This window comes from Mytilus trossulus, chromosome 7 (assembly GCF_036588685.1).
Source record: "Mytilus trossulus isolate FHL-02 chromosome 7, PNRI_Mtr1.1.1.hap1, whole genome shotgun sequence".
NCBI lineage: Eukaryota > Metazoa > Mollusca > Bivalvia > Mytilida > Mytilidae > Mytilus > Mytilus trossulus.
Genome location: NC_086379.1, coordinates 75,455,561 through 75,476,461, shown reverse-complemented (window position 1 = coordinate 75,476,461; position 20,901 = coordinate 75,455,561). Strand labels below are relative to the sequence as shown.

Genomic DNA, 20,901 nt, shown 5'->3' with positions numbered 1-20,901 from the left:
ATCCGATTTCAAACCACATTTAGATTAGATATCGAACAAATGCCATCTGCGAATAAACAAAATAATCAGGATTAGTTTCGAAATAAAGACTTATCACCTAAAGGGACACGTGTAAAGGGCACCACATATGTAGTATGAATAAATGGAGTATCTGGAGGATAGCTTCATTTTGCACTGAATGGAAAATGTTCGTCTACAGACACCGTTCCCATTAAAATATCTTGTGATAGCGACAAATGTAGCTTTGTACCTATATGGTATAGTATACACGTGGAGAACTTGAACGTAGCTTTATAATTTTGCCAATTCAAACTTTTTAGAATGTGTTTGGCGTGAAAATGTATAAGGAAGACAATTTTAAGCACAAATAGATATTATTATAGAAAAATTGTACAAAATATTCGATAAGAAAACATACTATGATATTACACAACTGTTTCTTGAATGTTTGTGGATGGAATTCGATGACGATGATGTGGTAGGCATTGACATTCGTCGTCGTCGTACAGCCGGACTGAGCGGCTGTGGGAAGTCAGATAAACGTAAAAGTTCTTGAAATATTCCCACTATATTTGTATTGTCCTTTGCCGAAGCCTGTACAAATCCTGACTCCCAATCCACACATGCTATAGACGCCGCCGTCTCCTTGTCTACTGAGGATACGTTTGAACTAATGTCTGACTTATTTCCAACGATAACGATAGGCACTTTTTCTCGTTGCGCAATAATATCCTCTCGTAACTTCTTCACCTCATCAAACGAATTACTGTCAGTCATAGAATAAACAAGAATGAAAGCATCACTTGAACTTATTGCAAGTTTTCTCATTGCTGGAAATTCATGATGACCAGCAGTGTCCAGAATATCTAATGTCAAACGGATTCCATCTATATTGTATTGTCCTCGATATAACTCTTCCACCGTCTCTTTGTATTCACTGTTAAATCTGTCGTATAAAAACTGTGAAATGATGGAGGACTTGCCCACCTCAGCTGCTCCTAGTACAGCTATTCTATAATGGACTTCTTTTTCTGCTCCACCTTCACTACAAATTCTTTGGCGAGACATTCCTGAAAAATATACGTAGACACCATGTGAAAATAGATGTTTCTTTTAAATAAAACGAGGAATGACAATCTTATTTCAGAATTATTACGTAAATACTACAGAACAATAAAAGTGTAATTATTCTTTTAACTTCATTGTTTAGATAAATATAACTTTGATTTGACCCCCTATTGATGGGATGTTATATAAATTGTATTTAAAATTGGTAATAAAAACTACATTACACAATTTATTTTTTTAAATACCAGTTGACTTTAATCAGCTATTGTGAATATGAGCTTTTAGGATTGGAATAAAAAAAAAGTGACAGGTAAAATAATTAAAAAAAAATATCCATATATATCTTTATATATAACCATAAGATAAAGATGTGTTGTAAAAGTAAATACTGTTTGGCCCATACACACAAAGTGTGGTAATTATGGTAAAGAACTGTTAAACAGAGTATAATTTTAAGTGGTTAAAGAGAGCTCACAAGAAGAAATTTCAATCACAACACTCCTAGTTAAATAAATCAATTATTGTGTTTTTAAAAAACTTTTAAATTCTTGAGCAACAAAATTATTTCCATTTAATATCAATAAAAGAAAATCCAATTCAGGAAAAAAAGTTTTAAAAAATACAATAAATACTCAGTTGTGACAAAATAATCAAAAATCAAATAATAAGAACAATGAAGCATATCTTACCTTTTAGCTAGTGTTACACTGTAGAATCAATTTTGATATATAAGTTATCCACTCTGTTTCAGCAGTTTATATACTAGACTGACGTCAATACATCAATCCGATTCAATCCTAACATCTTCGACGTAACGTGACTGCCTAGAGCATACTCAAATCCGATTGGTTGAAATATTAAGCGATGATCACTTAGTAGATCTGTGATTAAAGCTATTTCATTAGAACTATTCCTTTATCCAGGGATAAAAGTAATTTCCTCTTTGAAATTGCAACTGAATGATGACAATTGATCATTAATGTACGAAATGCATTGTAAATATAGGTATAATTGGCAATTGTATAGTATATTAAAACGATTTTAAAAGTCTTACGATCATGCTTTATCGATAATCCAGTTTGCGTTTAATATTATATTAGTGCATATTTCAAAATAAAACCGGGAATTTCAGTTGAGCATTTATTGATTAGACATAAATGATTAAACTTCATAAATTAAGTACGTGTGAAGTGTTTTTCTTGATTTAAAACTTCATCTTGAAGGTTCAAACCTGAATATTTAATAGTCAGGAATGTTTAAAAAAAAAAATCATACAGTTCGTAAGTCAGTGCCCCTCAGAGGCGGATTTAGGGGGGCAGGGGGCCGGACCCCCTTTTTTTGTGAAAGATTTGGTTGCTTATATTGGGAATCCCTGAAGCGTGGCTGTAGCGGGCCCCCTCTTAGGCAGTCAGCGGGCCCCCTCTGAGGGGTTCAGCGGGCCCCCACTTATATAAATTTCTGGATCCGCCACTGCCCCTTTTTGGGATTCACTTGAACAATTGAAGTCATAGTTGCAAAAATCTTGGAAACGATAGATATTCTTATGCTTGCATTTCTTATGCTTTCTCATAATTCAAAGTAATTTAAAGTTTTGTAACTTTGTCGAACGCCTCTATCCCATCGAACTTTAAATAAAGGGTGCATACAACGAAAACAGTTTAAAATCAAGAATGGAAATGGGTAATTTGTCAAAGAGACAGTCCAAGGCCACCAGTGGGTCGTCAACACAGTGAGAAAATACTGCACCGGAGGTGGGCTTTAGCTGTCTTCTGTAAAAAAAAAATTGCTTCATATCTTGACCTCTATTTAAAAATAGACAATGAGGGTCGGTTGAGAACAAAAAAATACGTCAAAAGAAATAAATTAAGCTTTCCGATTGTGAAATTTTCTTTTCTTTATAGCAACATTCCAGTAATTGGAGTATATACTTCCCAGTTGATTAGAAATTCAAGAGCTTGCATTTTCTATCCTTATTTCTTATATAGAGGGTTGCTGCTTACACGGACGCTATTTAACCAGGAGTTGGAAGTGTAGAAATTGAAATCCCTTCTCGATTTTTATTTTCGGATGACATCACGAGTTTGTTGATCGTTACGGAATATGTGTGTTTACAGAAGACGACGGACTTGTTCCAATTGTCGTAACACCAAGTCCGTCCACTTTTCCTACATGATGTGACATCACCGAATTAGATTTATCACGAGTTTGTACCATTATGACCAACACGACGGGTTCCATATCGGGAGTAGGGTCAGTTTACCCATCCGGAGCACCTGATATCATCCACGTTCTTTTTCGGGGTTCATGTTGCTCAGTCTTTAGTTTCTACCTTGTGGTACGTACGTTGTTTGTTTGTTTGGTTTGTTTGGTTTGTTGTTGGGGTTTGGTTTTTTTTTTTGGGGGGGAGGGTGTTTTTTGTCGGTTTTATTTACCGTGTCATTGTAAGTTTTTTGTTTCAAATTGTGAGTTTGAATATCCCATTGGTATCTTTCGGCTCTCTTTTAGAAGAAATGAAAATAGTATTTTAAAAAAACACTTGATTTTTTAAGTTGTTAGTTTGTTTATACTGATCAATCAAAAGAAACAATGCCTACAGGTTTTGTAATTCTGGATTCTTAATATTTCCATCCTAATTTTTCAAGTTTGGTTCGTTTAAACAATTATATTTTATGGTGAAAATGATAACATACTAGTAACTTAGATATGTAACGACAGTTTTCTTGTATCAAATGGTGTCTCCAAGGGTTCTAGAAATTGCGTGATGTTGTTTTTTTAAAAGGCAAAACGGAAGTATAACAATTGATTCTGGTACAAACCCTTTAATAAACTGATAAATATAATTTTATTCATTTGGGATTTTTTTTATTTTTTTTTGTCCATTATAAAAGTTTTGTGTTCAATTATTGCACGCAAGGCTGGTACAACTGAACCAATATAGTAATTGATCACGACTTTGTACGATTCAACTTTAAAGCACCAATTTGAAAATTACAAATGAACGTTCACCTTCATATCCTAAATTGTTTATGTTTAAAACAGTTAAGATATGTATAAAAAAAAAAGATGTTGTATATTTATGTACAAAAATTGATCAAAAACATGTATGTAACACATAAACAAACGACAACCACTGAATTACAGGCTCCTGACTTGGGAAAGGCACATACGAACAGAATATGGCGGGGTTAAGCATGCGTGCGGGATTCCAACCCTCCCCTAACCTGGGACAATAGTATATTCTTATTTGTAATGACAATACTTTTCCAGTACCATGATCTGGCTGTTTGCCATTCCTTTACTTTACGTGGATTAAGATGAGATCTGTGTTAATTTGGCTAACCTGGTTTCTGTTCTACCCCATGCAGCCAAATTTTTGTGTTCCTCTATTAGAAAAACTAGTATTATCCCTTCTCCTTATTATGTGAAAGACCAGTATATGAAAATTGCAGTTTTTTAAAACTTAACTTAATTTGCGTCTGTTACATTAGCATTATCTGAAGGGGAGACATTTAAATCACAATAAAAATAAATTACAATTATGACACGGCAATTTGCGACGTTACTAGATAGACACAGTCAAAATTACAAATAAATTCTTTTGTGGATAGTTGTCTCATTGGCAATCATACTACATCTTCTCTTTGTGAATACAAACTACTTTTAAGTAAAACTCACCAATTTCGACGATTGAAATAGGTGTTGGAAGTTTTCGAAAAGGTTTTCTGCTCTTTGGTCGGATTGTTGTTGTCTCTTTGACATATTCCACATCCCTTCTCAATTTAACCATGCTAATACTAGTACCCGTAGAGAACGTTGATATGTGTTACCTACTTACACGATGACTTGGCAATCAATCTTGTTTTATTTGTTTATTTCCTATGACAATGTCAATTTGAAGGTCATTGATTTCAGTGTAAAGAACAGGACGGATGTTAACATCAGACGAACAAAAATCAATTACAGAAAGATGAGACACACGCCGAGTCATAACACCAGATAACTGATCGAACAGTCTTAGTGATAAATATCGAGTAAATAAATTGAACTCTGACTGATATTCTTTTCTTTTATTAAATTTGTTGGTTTTTTTTCTGTTTTTCTGTTATTTTATATTTGACATCGATCTAGTTAGTTTTTTTTCGAACTTGCCATGAACTCACAATGCATGGAATTACCACACCAATGTAATGAATAATGACTTAAGGGAGTAACGGTTCTCAGTAATGACTTTTAATTTCTCTAACATGGTAATAAAAATTGTCAAAACAACAATAATGATTAAAGAGTCAAAAGTTAACGTTACAAATTATATTTATCAATGATTGTTAGCACAACTCCATATGGATTGTTGTGGCAGATCAGTCTAATTGTTTAAATAGATATTAGAAGATGCGGTATGAATGCCAAAAAGAAAACTTTCCATCCAAGTCCCAATTCGTAGAAATAAACCATTGTAAGACGTTGGATTGAAATTAGACAGCAACAAAAGAACACATGCAAACAATGCTCCGTCAAAACTGTTAAAAGTCAGCTTTTTCTGATTTATAGACCATATTAACATATTGGTATAGTCGCTATTACTTTTCAGTCCCCACCCTGACCATGAAAAGCAAAACATTTTTTTTATATCACCTTCTTTTTCTTGTAGTCGGTGTTGTTTCATACATGTTAGAATAAGCTTAATATAACCACTTCTTTGTTCGATAGATATCAGAAGATTTTATATGAGTGCCAATGAGACATTTTCTGTTCAAGTCACAATTTGAAAAAGTAAACTATATAAGGTCAAAGTACGCCTTCAACACGGAGCCTTGGTTCACCACACCTAACAACAAACTATAAAGTGCCACTAAATGACTAGTCACTAAACAAATCAAATAAGAAAACCAACGATCCAATATATATACAAACGAGAAACTAGATACACTTATTAACCAAATCAACAAACGATAACCACTGAAAATCAGGTTCCTGACTTAGGAAAGGTGCAAACAAATGCAGCTGGTTTGAACGTTTTATATGGTGCCATCCTTCACACTAACATGAGACAGGGGTATAACAGTACGACATGAAAGTACAAACTATAAACATTAATTGAAAAAACGCTCAGCTCACCAAAGCATGAATACTAACAGATTTTAGACAAAAGTTAGACCATGAAAGCTAAACTACCAAATAGTTAGAATTATAAACCACAGAAAAATATATCAAAACCAAAACCAGTATAAAGTAAATTACCAAACAACAAGTCACTTACAAAAATGAGCTTGGTGAGAAGGATTCTCACAGTGTAGAAAGCATGGTCCTCTCAAACACAGGACCTCGAATTTTTCTTCCCCGTCCGACGGATTTAGTTTTAATAGGGAATTTGTCAAAGAGACAACAACCCGACCATAGAACATACAACAGCAGAAGGTCAACAAGTCTTCAATGTAGCGAGATATTCCCGCACCCGGAGGCGTCCTTTATATCATTGTTGAAGGCCAAAAGGATGGCATAGTGCACTTTATTTTTACTCTGGTCGATATATGATACCATGTCTACTTATCTTTTTAAATAACTGTTATTTTGAGGTTACATTGTCAGTAAACAATCATTCTGAGTGTTTCTTTACTAAATTTGAGAAACCGTTTGTTGACCAACTAACATGCCCTTGCACTCTAATACTAATCGGCCTGTTATTGGATATGTTCATATTTTTACAATAATTCATAATCATTTATAGTTTTCCCGTTCTTGTTTAAACTTTTAACCTTAATATTATTTCTTGTTTTATTGCAAAACACTCATATTTCGGTTTTATAAGAGCTCTAATCACATCCTAATGACTGCGACAGCTGAAGGTGAAAGACAATCAATATGTTAACACTACCAGCTGTCAACCTATTAAATCAAATGGACATTAGCATGTAAATTACTGCAACTAACCAATAATATCATTTAATTTATATCTAATTCATTTTGTAGCTATTGTCACTTACATCGGAAAAAATATGCAATGTGTTCAGTAGTGTATAAAGGGCAACAACTGTAGGATTTTTATTCTATTTGATTTTATCTCTTATATGTCTAATACAACGTGTTTAGACCACACATATCAATAACCAAATTAGTGCATGTATCCTAACCGTCATTGTTCAGTACATACATTGGTTTTTTGTTTATTGTTGTCTACATAAATAAATGAGACCGTTAGTTTTCTTGTTTGTAATGTTTTAAACATCTGTAACTCGGGTCTTTTTATATTTTATTATGCAGTATGGGTTTTACTCATTGTTGAAGGTCGTACGGTGACCTAAAGTTGTTCCTTTCTATCTCAATTTGTCTATGGTAGAGAGTTGTCTTATTGGCAATCATAGTAAATCATCTGACTTTTATCATGTGTACTCAAAAAAATATATTTACTTAGAATCGTTTTCATAACAGTGTGGACGAGACCATTTTTGGGCGCGTTCAAGTCACCTAGTGACTGGGTCAGATTGGTTTAACGTTCGTATGTAACGCCCACTTATCATGTAGTACTTATTATCTATATTTAAACTGTTGGGTCACCAAAGGTTTTCAATGCCTAAATCACATAATTTGAAAAAACTAGTATAGGAATAACCTTTGTGTTTTGATTGATATTCAATTTGTTTGATAATTAAACGTTTTTTTACTAGCGTTTTTGTTATTTTTATGATTTTAATGTGTGACAAGTAATTATTTAAATCCCTACTGGAAGGCCTCTGATACCCTGAATGAGCATACACTCATTGTTTTCAGTAGCCGATGACACATAGGTAAAGGTAAATGATTCAGTATTATCACTATTTTGTGCATTTTTCCTTTGTTCTTTTTTTTGTGATAGTTTTCATATCATGCTACTCGCTTGAGATGAAAAATTATCGCTAGAAACTAAGCATGCACGTGGCGTTGCTAACGAAATTGACATGAAATTGACAACGTCGTCATAGGTAAAATAGCGGTTAAAAGATTATCATTGTTCATCTCAACTCGATTTCCTTTCTCGCTTTCGCCGCCCCGGTTCAAGCGAGAAAATCAATCTCGTTGAGATGATCACCGATAATCTATAATTATTACCAACATAAGTATTACGGGTGTCCACACTGTTATGGGAATACCTGTACAAGATGCTGATGCAGACTGTTAAAAAATATCGAAAGCGTGTTATCTGTATATTATCCTTTTTCTGAACCATGATAACCACGAGAGATAAATAAGCTTTCCTATTTGACCAGTAAATAATATATAAAACAAAATAAACAATTTTGTAATGAAAAAAATAGACGGTTTGTAATTTTAGAACAATTTCTTCTCATATTTTCATTTAAAATGGAAACTTCATCGTGAATATTCTAATGTTCCCACTTCAAATAGAAATATGTGGTGTTGTCTATATTAAGTAAGTGAAACAACAATCAAAGACTAATGCATTAAGATAGTAACGAGTCAACAAACTATCTTCAACAATATACAGCCTTTTTATGCCTAGGCATCGTTAATAAATCGTTCAAACAACAGACGGCAGTGTCTAAATGTTATAATATGCTCAAAACCGCCAATAGATTTATACTAACACCGAATTTCGTGTAAGTTTACCGATGAAAAGCCATCAACAACTAATCGAAAGGACAACTAAAGCACAAAGAATACACCTTATTTCTATTTGTCCGCCATTTCCCGTAAAATTTCGACGTCATAAAACAAAATATCTGATGCCACAATGGAAAAGTGATTGGTATGATGTCAAAAGTTCAAGCGGCCGGGTCAGCCGGGATTAGCGATAAGGTGTATTGTTTAAAAGGCGATCATTCCTGAAGATAAAGAAGTGACAGGCCATTTCCATCCACAGGAGTACTCCGCCATCGCTCATTTAATGTCAATCAAGAAACAAGACAAAGGCTACAATGTACATAAGAGATTGAACAGTTAAATGGTAATAAATGAACTGCTCAAAGAATTATTATCTTGCTACCAGTTTCCCACTTGACATTATAAAGCAAAAATCTGTCAGTCATTGAATTCTACTTTGAAATTAACTCAGTTTGGTTAGAAGACTTTGATAAAAAAAACACCTAGCTCAATCAAACAAATACAGTTAAGTTCATATTTTGAAATAGACGCATCCCCCAATTTAAATAAGAAAAGATTAAGTATGGAGACACAATGCATAAGGATGCTGATAGTTTTCCAAATGTTTAAAGACAATCCAGTCAATGGTGTAGGAATGAATAACGATAACTAAACGTTGGCGAACAAAATTAAACGACCAAACCATGCAAAACGAACTTACACAATGATCAGTATAGGTGTTGTTTTAATTTATTATAATGTATACATCCGCTTTGTAAGCAGGAGCCAGAAGCACAACGCTACCAAATAAAACAATGTTAACCCTTTCACGTTCCGCTAAATTCGACGTAAACTTATGGAAAGACACTATCAAAGTTCAATCGCCTATAGCATTCTCACTGAGGCTTACATAAAGGTCGTTGTAGGTCCATTTGAGAGATAATTGATAAAATATTTCAAAAAATATAATATATCAGAAATTTTGTATTTTGAAGTCACGTGTTATCTGTCCAAAAGTCACGTGACTTGCGAAAAAAAAGTAAAAAAATACAAAAGTCTTCCGAAAAAGGTCGTGTGGAGACTTTTATAATGGCTAATAACATAAAGTTTTAGTGCCAAAGCAATGTCCTAAGTCTGATAGACACAGAAAAGTTACCATTATGGTATAGTTGGAAGAAATACGTGCTATATGCCCTCCAAACGTTGATGCCCGCAACATGCAAAATAACGGTTTTCAGCCGTTTTTTCGTCAAAAATCTTTTTTTGACACAAATTTTAGCTTCAATTATATTTTTCAAGCAGCACATAGAATTTTGACTTTGAAAGTTAAGATTCAATGAATTACCAATACTTACTTTGGTGCTTTGGGCCTATGATGTTTTAGTTTAAGGGGGGGGGGGGGGGGGGGTAATTCTTTAAAAACATACAAACATAGTTTTTAAGTTGAGTTTTGTGTGTATTCATGACCCTCTTTTTGAAATTGAAAGTAAAGTTAAGTTAAGTTAAGTTAAGTTTCATTTAAGTTAAGTTAAGTTAAGTTAAGTTAAGTTTCATTTAATATAGGAAATTATTTTTTCACCTCCGGCTTTAAGTTAAGTTAAGTTTCATTTAAGTTAAGTTAAGTTAAGTTAAGTTTCATTTAATATAGGAAATTATTTTTTCACCTCCGGCTTTGAGGTTCGAACATGCAATCTTCATACTGTGGGCTAGTGCAGCTTCCCACTGAACCACGGGAGTTCCAATGTATAATATCGAAATTTTAATACTTAACTCTTTCATTAACGAACGAAGTGAAAGTAATCAAATAATCAGCCTGTTTACTGTTTTCGTATAGAAATTGTGTCTCGATATAACATAGAATTGTTGTAAAACCCAATATTTTGAGCAAATATAGGATGATATCATACTTTAGTCTGCCATTTTTTTCTAGACTTTTACCGGTTTCTTTATTTGAACAAAAGTGTTTTCGACATTTCCATAACCAGGCACTTCAGAAACAATGTTCTGTTACATCTATTTCAACTTCGAAAAAAAAAATTCATGACTTTTTGTCTTTTTTGTCTTTTTTTCAATTAATTTGGAAAGAAATGACCACACATTGAGAGTGCATTTCAAGTAAATGATTGCGTTGGTACACTTTCAATCACTTTTTTCACTTGAGTTCAAGTTTTAATCATTCTTTGAATAGTTTCACTCAAAAATACACGGCGTAGTTAATAAACAAAAGTCATTTTGCCCCTAAAATCAACAGTTTATTTTCCCATACTCTACGGAAATATTGTGTTCAAATTAAAAAAAAACACACGTTTTTTACAGGAGAAAACGTTGTCCGTTAGGGGCGTTTTGATACCAAACCGTACTCGGAAGAAGTTTTAGGCACCACTAATCACACAGCTGTGATACAGGGGATTGATTTGAGCCATCAACCACTTATGTACGTCAACAAATGTCAAAGATTCAATACTTTGTGCAAGCTAGTTACCCAAAAATATAGCCTATCGGTACCAGAGTACCGATGGGAACAGGAAGGGGTTAATGAATGCTAGCAGGTAATAAAAGCAAGCTAAAACAAAAGATTCATACGATACCAAATGGATATTTAAACCCAGAAATACATAAAAAAAAACTGACAATACCATAACAGAAACCAAAACCATTAAGAGACAAAACAACAATAATTAAGACACAAAAAAGAAATAATACAGCAACACAGACCCCATCATAAACCCGGTGATGATCTCAGGTGCTAAGGAAGGGTAAGTATATCCACCTACACATCGTGTTGCTCATGTAAGTACAAATTTCTTCTGACATCTTCTAATGTAAAGTTATAACATACTGATAGCTTCCTCTCATTCTTCATAAGAAGCGTTTGTATTATGTCTTCCTCATAACAGCAAAGGAAAAAGTCATTAGAAGAGAAGTACAGTTGTCTCCCGTGTAAATGTCGATTATATGTTTTAAAACACGTTCTCCAAATGAAACAACATGCTGCTTATGAAGAAATCAAGCATCTTGATAATGTCACATTTAGAGTTTTTTGTTGGTTTATATCAGCGGTGTATATGTTGAGTTTGAAATTAAATTGCCAATGTACATTTCCTTTATCAAGCAGCTGAGATTATGTTATAAACAAGATTTCGTTTTTAGCCTTCAAAATATATGCATAGGTAAACTGAAAATAGACATCAGCCCTAAACATTGGTATACAAGACGTTTGTTTCGTCGACAAAAGAGCCATAATGTGTGTCCGACTAAAACCAGGAAAAAAAAATATCAAATAAATAATTGAAAGAAAACAGTAGTCAACCTGAAATAAAACAGTAGTTAACATAACATCAACACTAAGCAAAGAAAAAAATACAACGAAAAGAAGGAAACCGTTCCGCGTGTTATTTAATAAAAAGGAGAGAGATATAATCAGTAAAGGCTGGATAGACAGCTTTTAATAAAAAGGGAGATACAGACAATAAACAAGCTCCAAAACACCAGGCAGAAAACTAAATAAGCAATTAAATACAGGGGATGCTTGACTAGTCATGTCATTAATTTAAAGAGTTAACTGGAGTGAGTACATACTCGTGGCCATCTATGTCGTAAATATTCCGTATGGATTTGGGTCAAAATATAAATAGTACAGGTTTTCAATATTAATCATATCAATATCATTGATGTAAAACAAGAATTCACATCTCTTTTTAAAAAAAAAACTATATTTATATCAACACATGTTGTAACAGATACATTCGACAAAACTATTAAATTTTTTAGCCAGTCTTGAATGAAAGAATTTATTTTTATAAACTTAAACAGTTAAAAAGACAATAAATATACTGATCCACCACAACCGTCACATTTGGAATGCGCTGGTAAATTAAGAGAACCGAAGTATTTGCTGTTCCATTATTATCAAATATTAGTGTAAATCACCTGACTTTTTCTTGATTATACTGCAGTCGGTTGTCAATCACACCAGCTGGTTTTGTATGAACGAAAGTTTTGAGCAACCTCTTCACAGCCAAGCCATTTGCGTAATGTTAAGTACGATTACAAAGAATACAAGTTATAAAACTGAAATTAACGTTTCATTCGATCTTAAAGAAGGGTTATCAGGACCAGAAAATTTGCAAACCGTCATCAATGATTCTGATACACAAGATGTGCAAAATTAACTTGATCAAGCTTTTGACAGCAACCGTAAGGCATTGCAAACGACTATAACTTGTCATTACACTTTTCCACTTTTGCTTCATGACAACACCCAAAACAATCTTGCAAGCAGATAGTGACACATTGTTATGAAGTCACGCCAGAAAATGTAGAACTTTCGTATTCACTTGTAAAGCTGGTTTGTCTCAAAACCTCACAAAACAAACAAATGGTTGCAGCAGCGGCCATAAAGTGAGTATACAGTCTGAAGTTGACTAGCAGTGAACAAAATAAGATGTCATAATCCAGTTTGACAGTACCAGCACCGGTACCATAAGCTAAATGATCTTTATATGAAAACTAAGAATATGTTTAAACAGAAGATATTAGGAAAAGAAACAATGTGAGATGTTCACATATTGTTGTCAATATAATGGAATTGTATGCGCCTGCCATACAAGTGAAAGGTTTTGTCAGCTATAAAAAAAAATGTTTGACCACCATTTTCTATGTAGGGAAATGCCTAAACCATATCATAAATATGATAGTCGATTTCCATTCGTCTGATGTGCCTGAGCATTTGATGTTGCAATTTGATAAGGAGCTGTCCGTTTTAAATTTTCCTTGGAGTTTGAATTTTTTGTTCATATTAAACTTTAAATGTATTCAAATTTTTCTAAGCAAGTAAATCACACTTTGATGTGTGACTTCATATCAAGATACATATGTTTTACAATTAAAGAACATTTATGAGGTTATGTTTAAGTATCAAAATTACAAAATGGAATATGTTTCGAAAATCTACAAACGCTTTATATAGTCTCTTAACTTTTACAAAATTTAACTAAACAGAACACGCACAAATATAAAGATCATCTTTTGAATACATTCTACGAAATGTTCCTTGCAAAAGCGTACAACAATCTTAATTATATCATTGTAAAATTATGGGAATAACTGTAGCATTTAACTTTCATTGTTATTTTGAAAACATAAAATATTTCTAGTTAATGTAAGAATTTGAGAACAATCTCTATATGGAAATTATAAATAAATAGTCATCCTTTGAATCAAATAAATGAAAACATGATTGACTATATATGTCTTATCAAGCGTTTTTCTATTTGATTTTATGTTTCCGTGTTCTCAAACTACATTTCTTTTGGTTATCTGGCTATCCCTTGTAAACCACTTAGAAATCTATAGATGTTAAAAACAACCGTCAATAGATACCTTGACAATGTGTACCCTGACATCCTCAAGATGTAGGACATGCATTGGGGATTTATTGACCGGATATAGTTGTGTAGATGATATGTGTTAGCCAATCCGTTAACGGAACATCTTCTTTCTTTGTGTTGCCGAAATTTTACCATGCTGTTTACCATGGCTCTTAATGGTGTTGTTCGCAATATATTGAAACACATGGCTGTTCTCTGTCTTGACTGCATTGAAGATAAGATGCATTATGTCACCAACAGAAATAAAATATGTTTACACTCATTAACCATTCTACTGTTTATATATTGCTGTAATGTTTTTTTCCGTACAATGCCTTGTTGTTTCTGTACTTTGCCATATGCCAATTATATGATGCGTTATAATACCATATGCATTTACAAGGTCAAGACTAATGCATGTCAAATTTACTTTTTTCTGTTGATTTTCTCTGACTACTAACTCATTACGTCTTTGTGATTTACAATACCACTGGGGTAAAGCTGATGACCGTAACTGCATTTACGGTCATCCCAAGATGTCGGATGAAAAATTCGGTCAGTTTCTGTATCGTCTGTTAAAGTGTTTCTATATTATTTTCTTTACATAGCATGCATTGATACGATGTAAATTCATAAAAGATTCACACAGAGATCACAAATTACTACCGAGAAATGTGAATGAAACGGGAAATTTGATTTGAAAAAATCGTTAAGATGACCGTAAATCATTATCCAAATATTATCAAGATGGCCGTAATATATAACAAGGATGACCATGATTGGTAAAAAGATTACCGTTACTTAATTTGTAAAGGCTGACTGTAATTTATAAAGGATGACCGTAAATTTTAAAGGATGGCCGTCAATTCTAAGAGATATCCCGGCATATCCGTATTTGTATTCATAGCTTTTTGTTGAGTTTGTCTCAACGGGGGATCGGTTAGTGGAATTATGTATATGTTTCATAAATTTCTTTTTAACTATTTGTCGCTTTTTTGGGTTCATGACAACGATAGTAAAATGTATATTTCTCGTAAAAAATAAAATATTTATTGATGACGTTAAAATTTTAATACAAATTGACAGCGATACGACGAAAAGTTGAAGAAACATGAATGTGTCCCTAGTACACGGATCTACACTATCATTTTCTATGATCAGTGGAACGTGAAAATGGGATAAAACTGTAATTTGGCATTAGAATAAGAAAGATTATATCCTAGGGAAAATATGTACTAAGTTTCAAGTTGATTGGACTTCAACATTATCAAAAACTTTCCCGACCAAAAGCTTTAACCTGAAGCTGGACAGACAGACAAACGAACAGACGAACGGACGCACATACCAGAAAACATATTGCCCATAAATGGAGCATGAAAAAACATTTATTAAACATTTAAATATCCGGTAATCGAGCCCATGTGTATGGTTCAAGAGGAAGCAGATTAAAATCTTAATTTGTCTTTATATATGAATAACATTTCTGTATATATACAAATTGTTAAGGTTCCCCCTCGTGATACGCTATTCGTACAAGACTATTTTAAGGATCTATTTTGCTAGAGCTCACCTTCACTAGTTTGTACGTATTATTTTAAAAACATTTTCTGATATTTTATTTGCAAGAAAAGTTTGAAGACCACTCAGAGACGATATAATATCAATGGGTGAACATTCACTGGCATTTTGAAAAGTACGTATTAAGATATGTCATTAAATGGAATCACAGAAATAAAAAAGAATCTTCTGGCTTGTAGTTGGAGGCTGTGTAGCGCATTTTATTTTATTATACTTGTAAGGTATCATTTTATCGCGCTTTTGTTGCATGTTTTCCCAAATTGTTCATGTGCATGTCTTGTGGCAAATTCATTTAAAAAAAATAAGAACCTTAGTGAGCGCGCTCACATACCCCATGTCCCCACATTGTCATTGGAGAAATAAAATAAGTGTAAGAAAAGAAAATGGTATAAGAAAAAAAATTATATCATAATTTGCTGTCAATATGCACATCTACATAGTTTAACCTTATTATCTACAAAGTTTCATGAAATTCTGTTGTGTGGTTTCAGTGGAGTTGCGATGACAAATAATGACAAATTCTGTTGCAGAAATACATTGAAGCAATTATGTTCAAAGGGGCGTAGCTCCTATAAAAAAAAAGTGAATCGTAATTTCCTGTCGATATGCACATTAACATATTATGTCCTTATTATTTAAATAGGTTTCGTGAAATTTTGTTGTGAGTTTGAGAGGAGTTGCGATGACAATAACGGACATGGTGGACGGACGGACGGACGGGTCAAAAACAATATACCATTCGCAACTTACAGTGGAGATCAGTTCTAACCTCTCATTAAATCTGTCAGAATCTGTCAGGAGAACTGTTCTAGAACAGTACGTAGAATTGTCAGCCTGACACCTTTTAGTCAGTTCTAGGTTAGAACTGTTCTAGCTAGAACTGACTTGGTCAGTTCTACCTAGAACTGATTTGGACAGTTCTACCTAGAACTGACCCTGACAGTTCTACCCTAGAACTGATCCTGACAGTTCTACCTAGAACTGACCAAATCTTTGGTCAGTTCTACTTCTAGAACAGTTCTGCGGTTAGAATTGATTACAAATTCTACGGCTAGAATTGATTTATAAATTCTACGGCTAGAATTGATTTAAAAATTCTACGGCTAGAATTGATGTATAAATTCTACGGCTAGAATTGATTTATAAATCCTACTGCTAAAATTGATTTATAAATTCTACGGCTAGAATTGATTTATAATTTTTAAGAAATCTTTGACTAAATATAAAGGCTTCTTGACAAAATAGCGATTAATATTATAAAAAGTTTTGCTGTTTTGCCAGTTTTATTTCAAATTTTTCGTCGGCAAGAGAACATGTTTAAGCCGCCATATTCTGCATGACTTTTTGTATGCGACTGTTCCAAGTCAGGAGCCTGTTATTCAGTGATTTTCTTTTGTTGATGTATTACATAAATTATTTGTTTTTCTTTCATTTTTTGAAGATAAATTAGGCCGTTAATATGGGGGGGGGGCATTGTTATTTCAATTGTTTTACATTTGGCATTCCGGGAGTCAGGATGGCTCGTTTTAAATAACAAAATTATCTGACCATCTATAATGTAATACGTTGTTCCGGCGGATCCAGCAGTTTTAAAAGGGGTGGGGTTGGGGGTCCCAACCCAGGAAAAAAGGGGGGTCCAACTATATGTCCTCATTCAAATACATTGATCGTCAAAAAAAGGGGTCGCCCCCTCTGGATCTGCCATCGATCCACTAAAAACTTAAACTGACCATATTTTATTTCTTCATATAAATCTATATACATTTAGCTGCACACTGCAGGAATCCAGTTTATTTTTAGGCAAGGATACCAATTATATTGGCAAACATTAAATGATTTCAAAATTTTATTTGCAATCAATTTATAATACTAGCATGTCATCTTTTAATTTAAAATAATGAATCTTAAACAAATGTGATATCTGTTTACGAGTAGTTTTCATACCTCAGACGGACCTGTTATACAAAAATCTTTTGACCGCATCAATCTAAACTGACCTTATTTGCTCTTTCTATCTGCAAATCTATATAGCTGCACAGTAATTCAGTTATAATTTTAGGTCAAGAGGGACTGTAATATACAAGTTACAGCAATATTGGAAAACAATGACATCAAAACTTTGTTCGCATGAATTTATAGTGCCAGCATGTCCTCTTTTTATTCAAAGTATTTAATCGTAAACAAATATCAGTAGTTTTCATACTTTAGACTGAGTTGTGTAATAAAATCTACTGACCGCATCAACTAAAACTGACCATATCTGCTTTTTTATGCAAGTCTATATAGCTGCACAGTACTTCAGTTATAATTTTAGGTCAAGAGGGACTGTAGTATATAAATAACTGCAATATTGGAAATTAAAGACCACAAAAAAAAAAATCATCGATTGAGAGTGCCAGCATTTCCTACTTTTATTCAAAATATAGCATCAGAAACAAACATCGTTAGATTTCATATCTGAAATTATTTGTCTGCATCAATCAAACCTGACCATATTTGACAGCATCAACCAAAACTGACCATATATGACTACATCAGCCAAAACTGACCATATTTGCTCTTTTTCATGTACTGTTAACTCTTTTAGTTGCATAGTAAATCTGTTATATTGTTATATAAGAATTGATTGTATAATACAAATGATAGAAATATTGGAACACCTAATTTCTTTTGCATCAATTAACAGTGTCAGCGTGTCCTCTTTTTAATAAAAATATTGCATCATAAACAAATTTCAGTAGTTTTCATACCGAAGACAGACTGGTATAACAAAATTGTGTGTATGCAGCAACCAAAACTGACCATATTTACACTTTATTATGTAAATCTTAATATATAGATAATTATATAGCTGCATTGTAAATCACTTATAAAATTGAGAAAGGAAATGGCGAAAGGTGTCAAAGCGACAACAACCCGACCAAAGAGCAGACAACAACCAATCACGATGGATAGTATAATTCAAATGACAGCATGTCCTCTTTATATTCAAAATATTGAATTGCTAACAAATTTCAGTAGTTTCGATATATCAGACTGAGTTGTTTTAATAACAACATTATTTGACCGCATCAACCAAAACTGAACATATATACTTTATCATGTAAATATATACATGTATGGCCTCATTGTAAACCAATAATATTTCTATGTCAGGATAGATACTGCATGATAAAGACAATACCAAATTTCAAAATAGATTTTAAGCGCGCCCTTATTTCCTCTGTGTATCGATAATATTATTATTTATTAAAAAAATGACTGTAATATTTTTTCTGTCTATGAAGAAATAACATAAAAAATTTGGTGCACACTGAATAACTCGGGTAGCAGGTTTTTTTTAACAGTGTGCATGCACCACATTTTTTTATGTTATTTCAAATAGACAGAAAAAAATATTGGAATTTCTTATAATTTAATTCTAACTTCCAATTTAAACCTTGGCAAACCATGAAAAAACGTTGATGACAATACGGTCACATGACTAACTTTTATCTATGGGCTGATAACAAAATAACGTCAGCCAATCAGAGACCCGTTACATCCAAAATTAAATTATTAAATAATGAATCGTCACAAAAGTGACTTTTTAAGTCAGAGTAGTTCATGATGTTTTTTTTTTAAACAAAACTATTTAACGGCATCATCCAACACTACATGACTGATTCATATACTTTAGTTTAAAATGAAAAGTACATGTATGAGAAGTTCTCTTCTTGGAATAATTTGAAGGAGGAAAATGATTGGTTTTGTTTGTAGCCTAAAGTCCAGTGGCAAATGTTTCATTCATGTTCACATTGAGTATATTTTTCTGACGTTCCAACTTCCACACTCCCAGATTATTTACGATATAATGCAAATGTAGCCTACATTGTTTTTTTTACGTTTAACAACACTTTTTTCGTTAAAATATCCCATTATTCATCCACTGTACAATTTTCGTTTGAACATTTGTCAAAACAGAATCTTAAATCATGAGTGTAAATCCAAGGTAAACAAGGTAAATTAAGATTAAACTTCCATGAATCAAATGCAGAGTTTTATGAAGAGACTGTTAAAGACGGGGAACGAAGAAACGTAAACAATGATGTTTTCTATGCAATCTTATAAAAATGTTTCTCCGATGAGTTGGATAACCTTCAATTCACTTCGATATTTGTACATGTAACGTTTGATTAGTAAAAAATATAGAAAATCTGCTATTAAATAGCAAAGTAATCGGAAGTGATTTATTTCTTCTAAATTCTAAAGTGCCCTTACTGTAGTGACGTCATTTAGAACTGTTCTACAGTCCTGACTGATTTAGTCAGTTCTGCTGACAGTTCTACGGTTAGAACTGATTTGGACAGTTCTACCTAGAACAGTTTTAGACAGTTCTACCCTAGAATTGATCCTGACAGTTCTACCTAGAACTGATTTAGTCAGTTCTACCTAGAACTGATCCTGACAGTTCTACCTAGAACAGTTCTAGGGTAGAACAGTTCTAGCTAGAACTGTTCTAGGACAGATTAGAACAGTTCTATGACAGATTATTCTGACAGTTCTAATGAGAGGTTAGAAGTGATCTCCACTGTAGTTGCGTGGGGTATAATCATCGTAAAAAAGGATACATATGGTGAACTATGTATTTGGAGCACATCTTATTTTTTTCTACCTATAGGATAATACTCTAATATAAAATAAGTAAGTTTGTACCAACACGATTAATCATTTGATACATAAAAAGGTAGTTATATTAATACGGATATATCTTAGATTTGACAGTCATCCTTTACAAGTTACGGTCATCATTTACAAATAACGGTAGGCATAAAGCCAATTACGGTCAACCTTGTTATGAATCGCTGATTCTGTTACATTCATCTCGATTGTGATTTACGGTCATCTGAGCGATTTCTTTAAATCGAAATTACTGTTTCATGCACAATTTTCGGTAGTAATTAGTGATTTCCGTGTGAATCTTTTATAAATTAGAATCGTATCAATGTATGATTTGTAAAGAATATGATATAGAAACACTTAAACAGACAGTACATATACTGACCTAATTTTTTATCCGACATCTTTGGATGACCGTTAATGCAGTTACGGTCATCAGCTTTACCCCAGTGAATACGGGGGAATTCTTCTATTCAATTCTTTTACATACTGTAAGCAATATCCTTTTTGAATGTATCAGTAAATTTTCATATTTAGCTGTATGTATTTTGTTGATAATGTGAGCATTACTGAAGAGATATCAACTGTCAGAATGCGCTTCTAGTATAGTAACATTGGTGCCGTTGATGTTATAAAGCGTTCTAATTCTGGT

The 20,901-nt window shown here is 33.0% G+C and overlaps 1 protein-coding gene across 1 annotated transcript; it reads right to left on the bottom strand.

Annotated features, from left to right (window-relative positions):
• Positions 1 to 355: 355 nt before the first annotated feature.
• LOC134725819 (GTP-binding protein Rhes-like) lies at positions 356 to 2,154 on the bottom strand. Its single transcript, XM_063590009.1, has 2 exons — positions 1,758 to 2,154; positions 356 to 1,070 (listed from the first exon to the last, which is right to left on the bottom strand). Exon 2 carries the CDS (start codon positions 1,066 to 1,068, stop codon positions 418 to 420), a length of 651 nt encoding a protein of 216 aa, XP_063446079.1. The 5' UTR covers positions 1,069 to 1,070; positions 1,758 to 2,154; the 3' UTR covers positions 356 to 417.
• Between the last annotated feature and the right edge of the window lie 18,747 nt (positions 2,155 to 20,901).

Excerpts from the sequence above, each read along its gene's own strand:
- LOC134725819 (XM_063590009.1), bottom strand. The coding sequence starts at position 1,068 with ATGTCTCGCCAAAGAATTTGTAGTGAAGGTGGAGCAGAAAAAGAAGTC.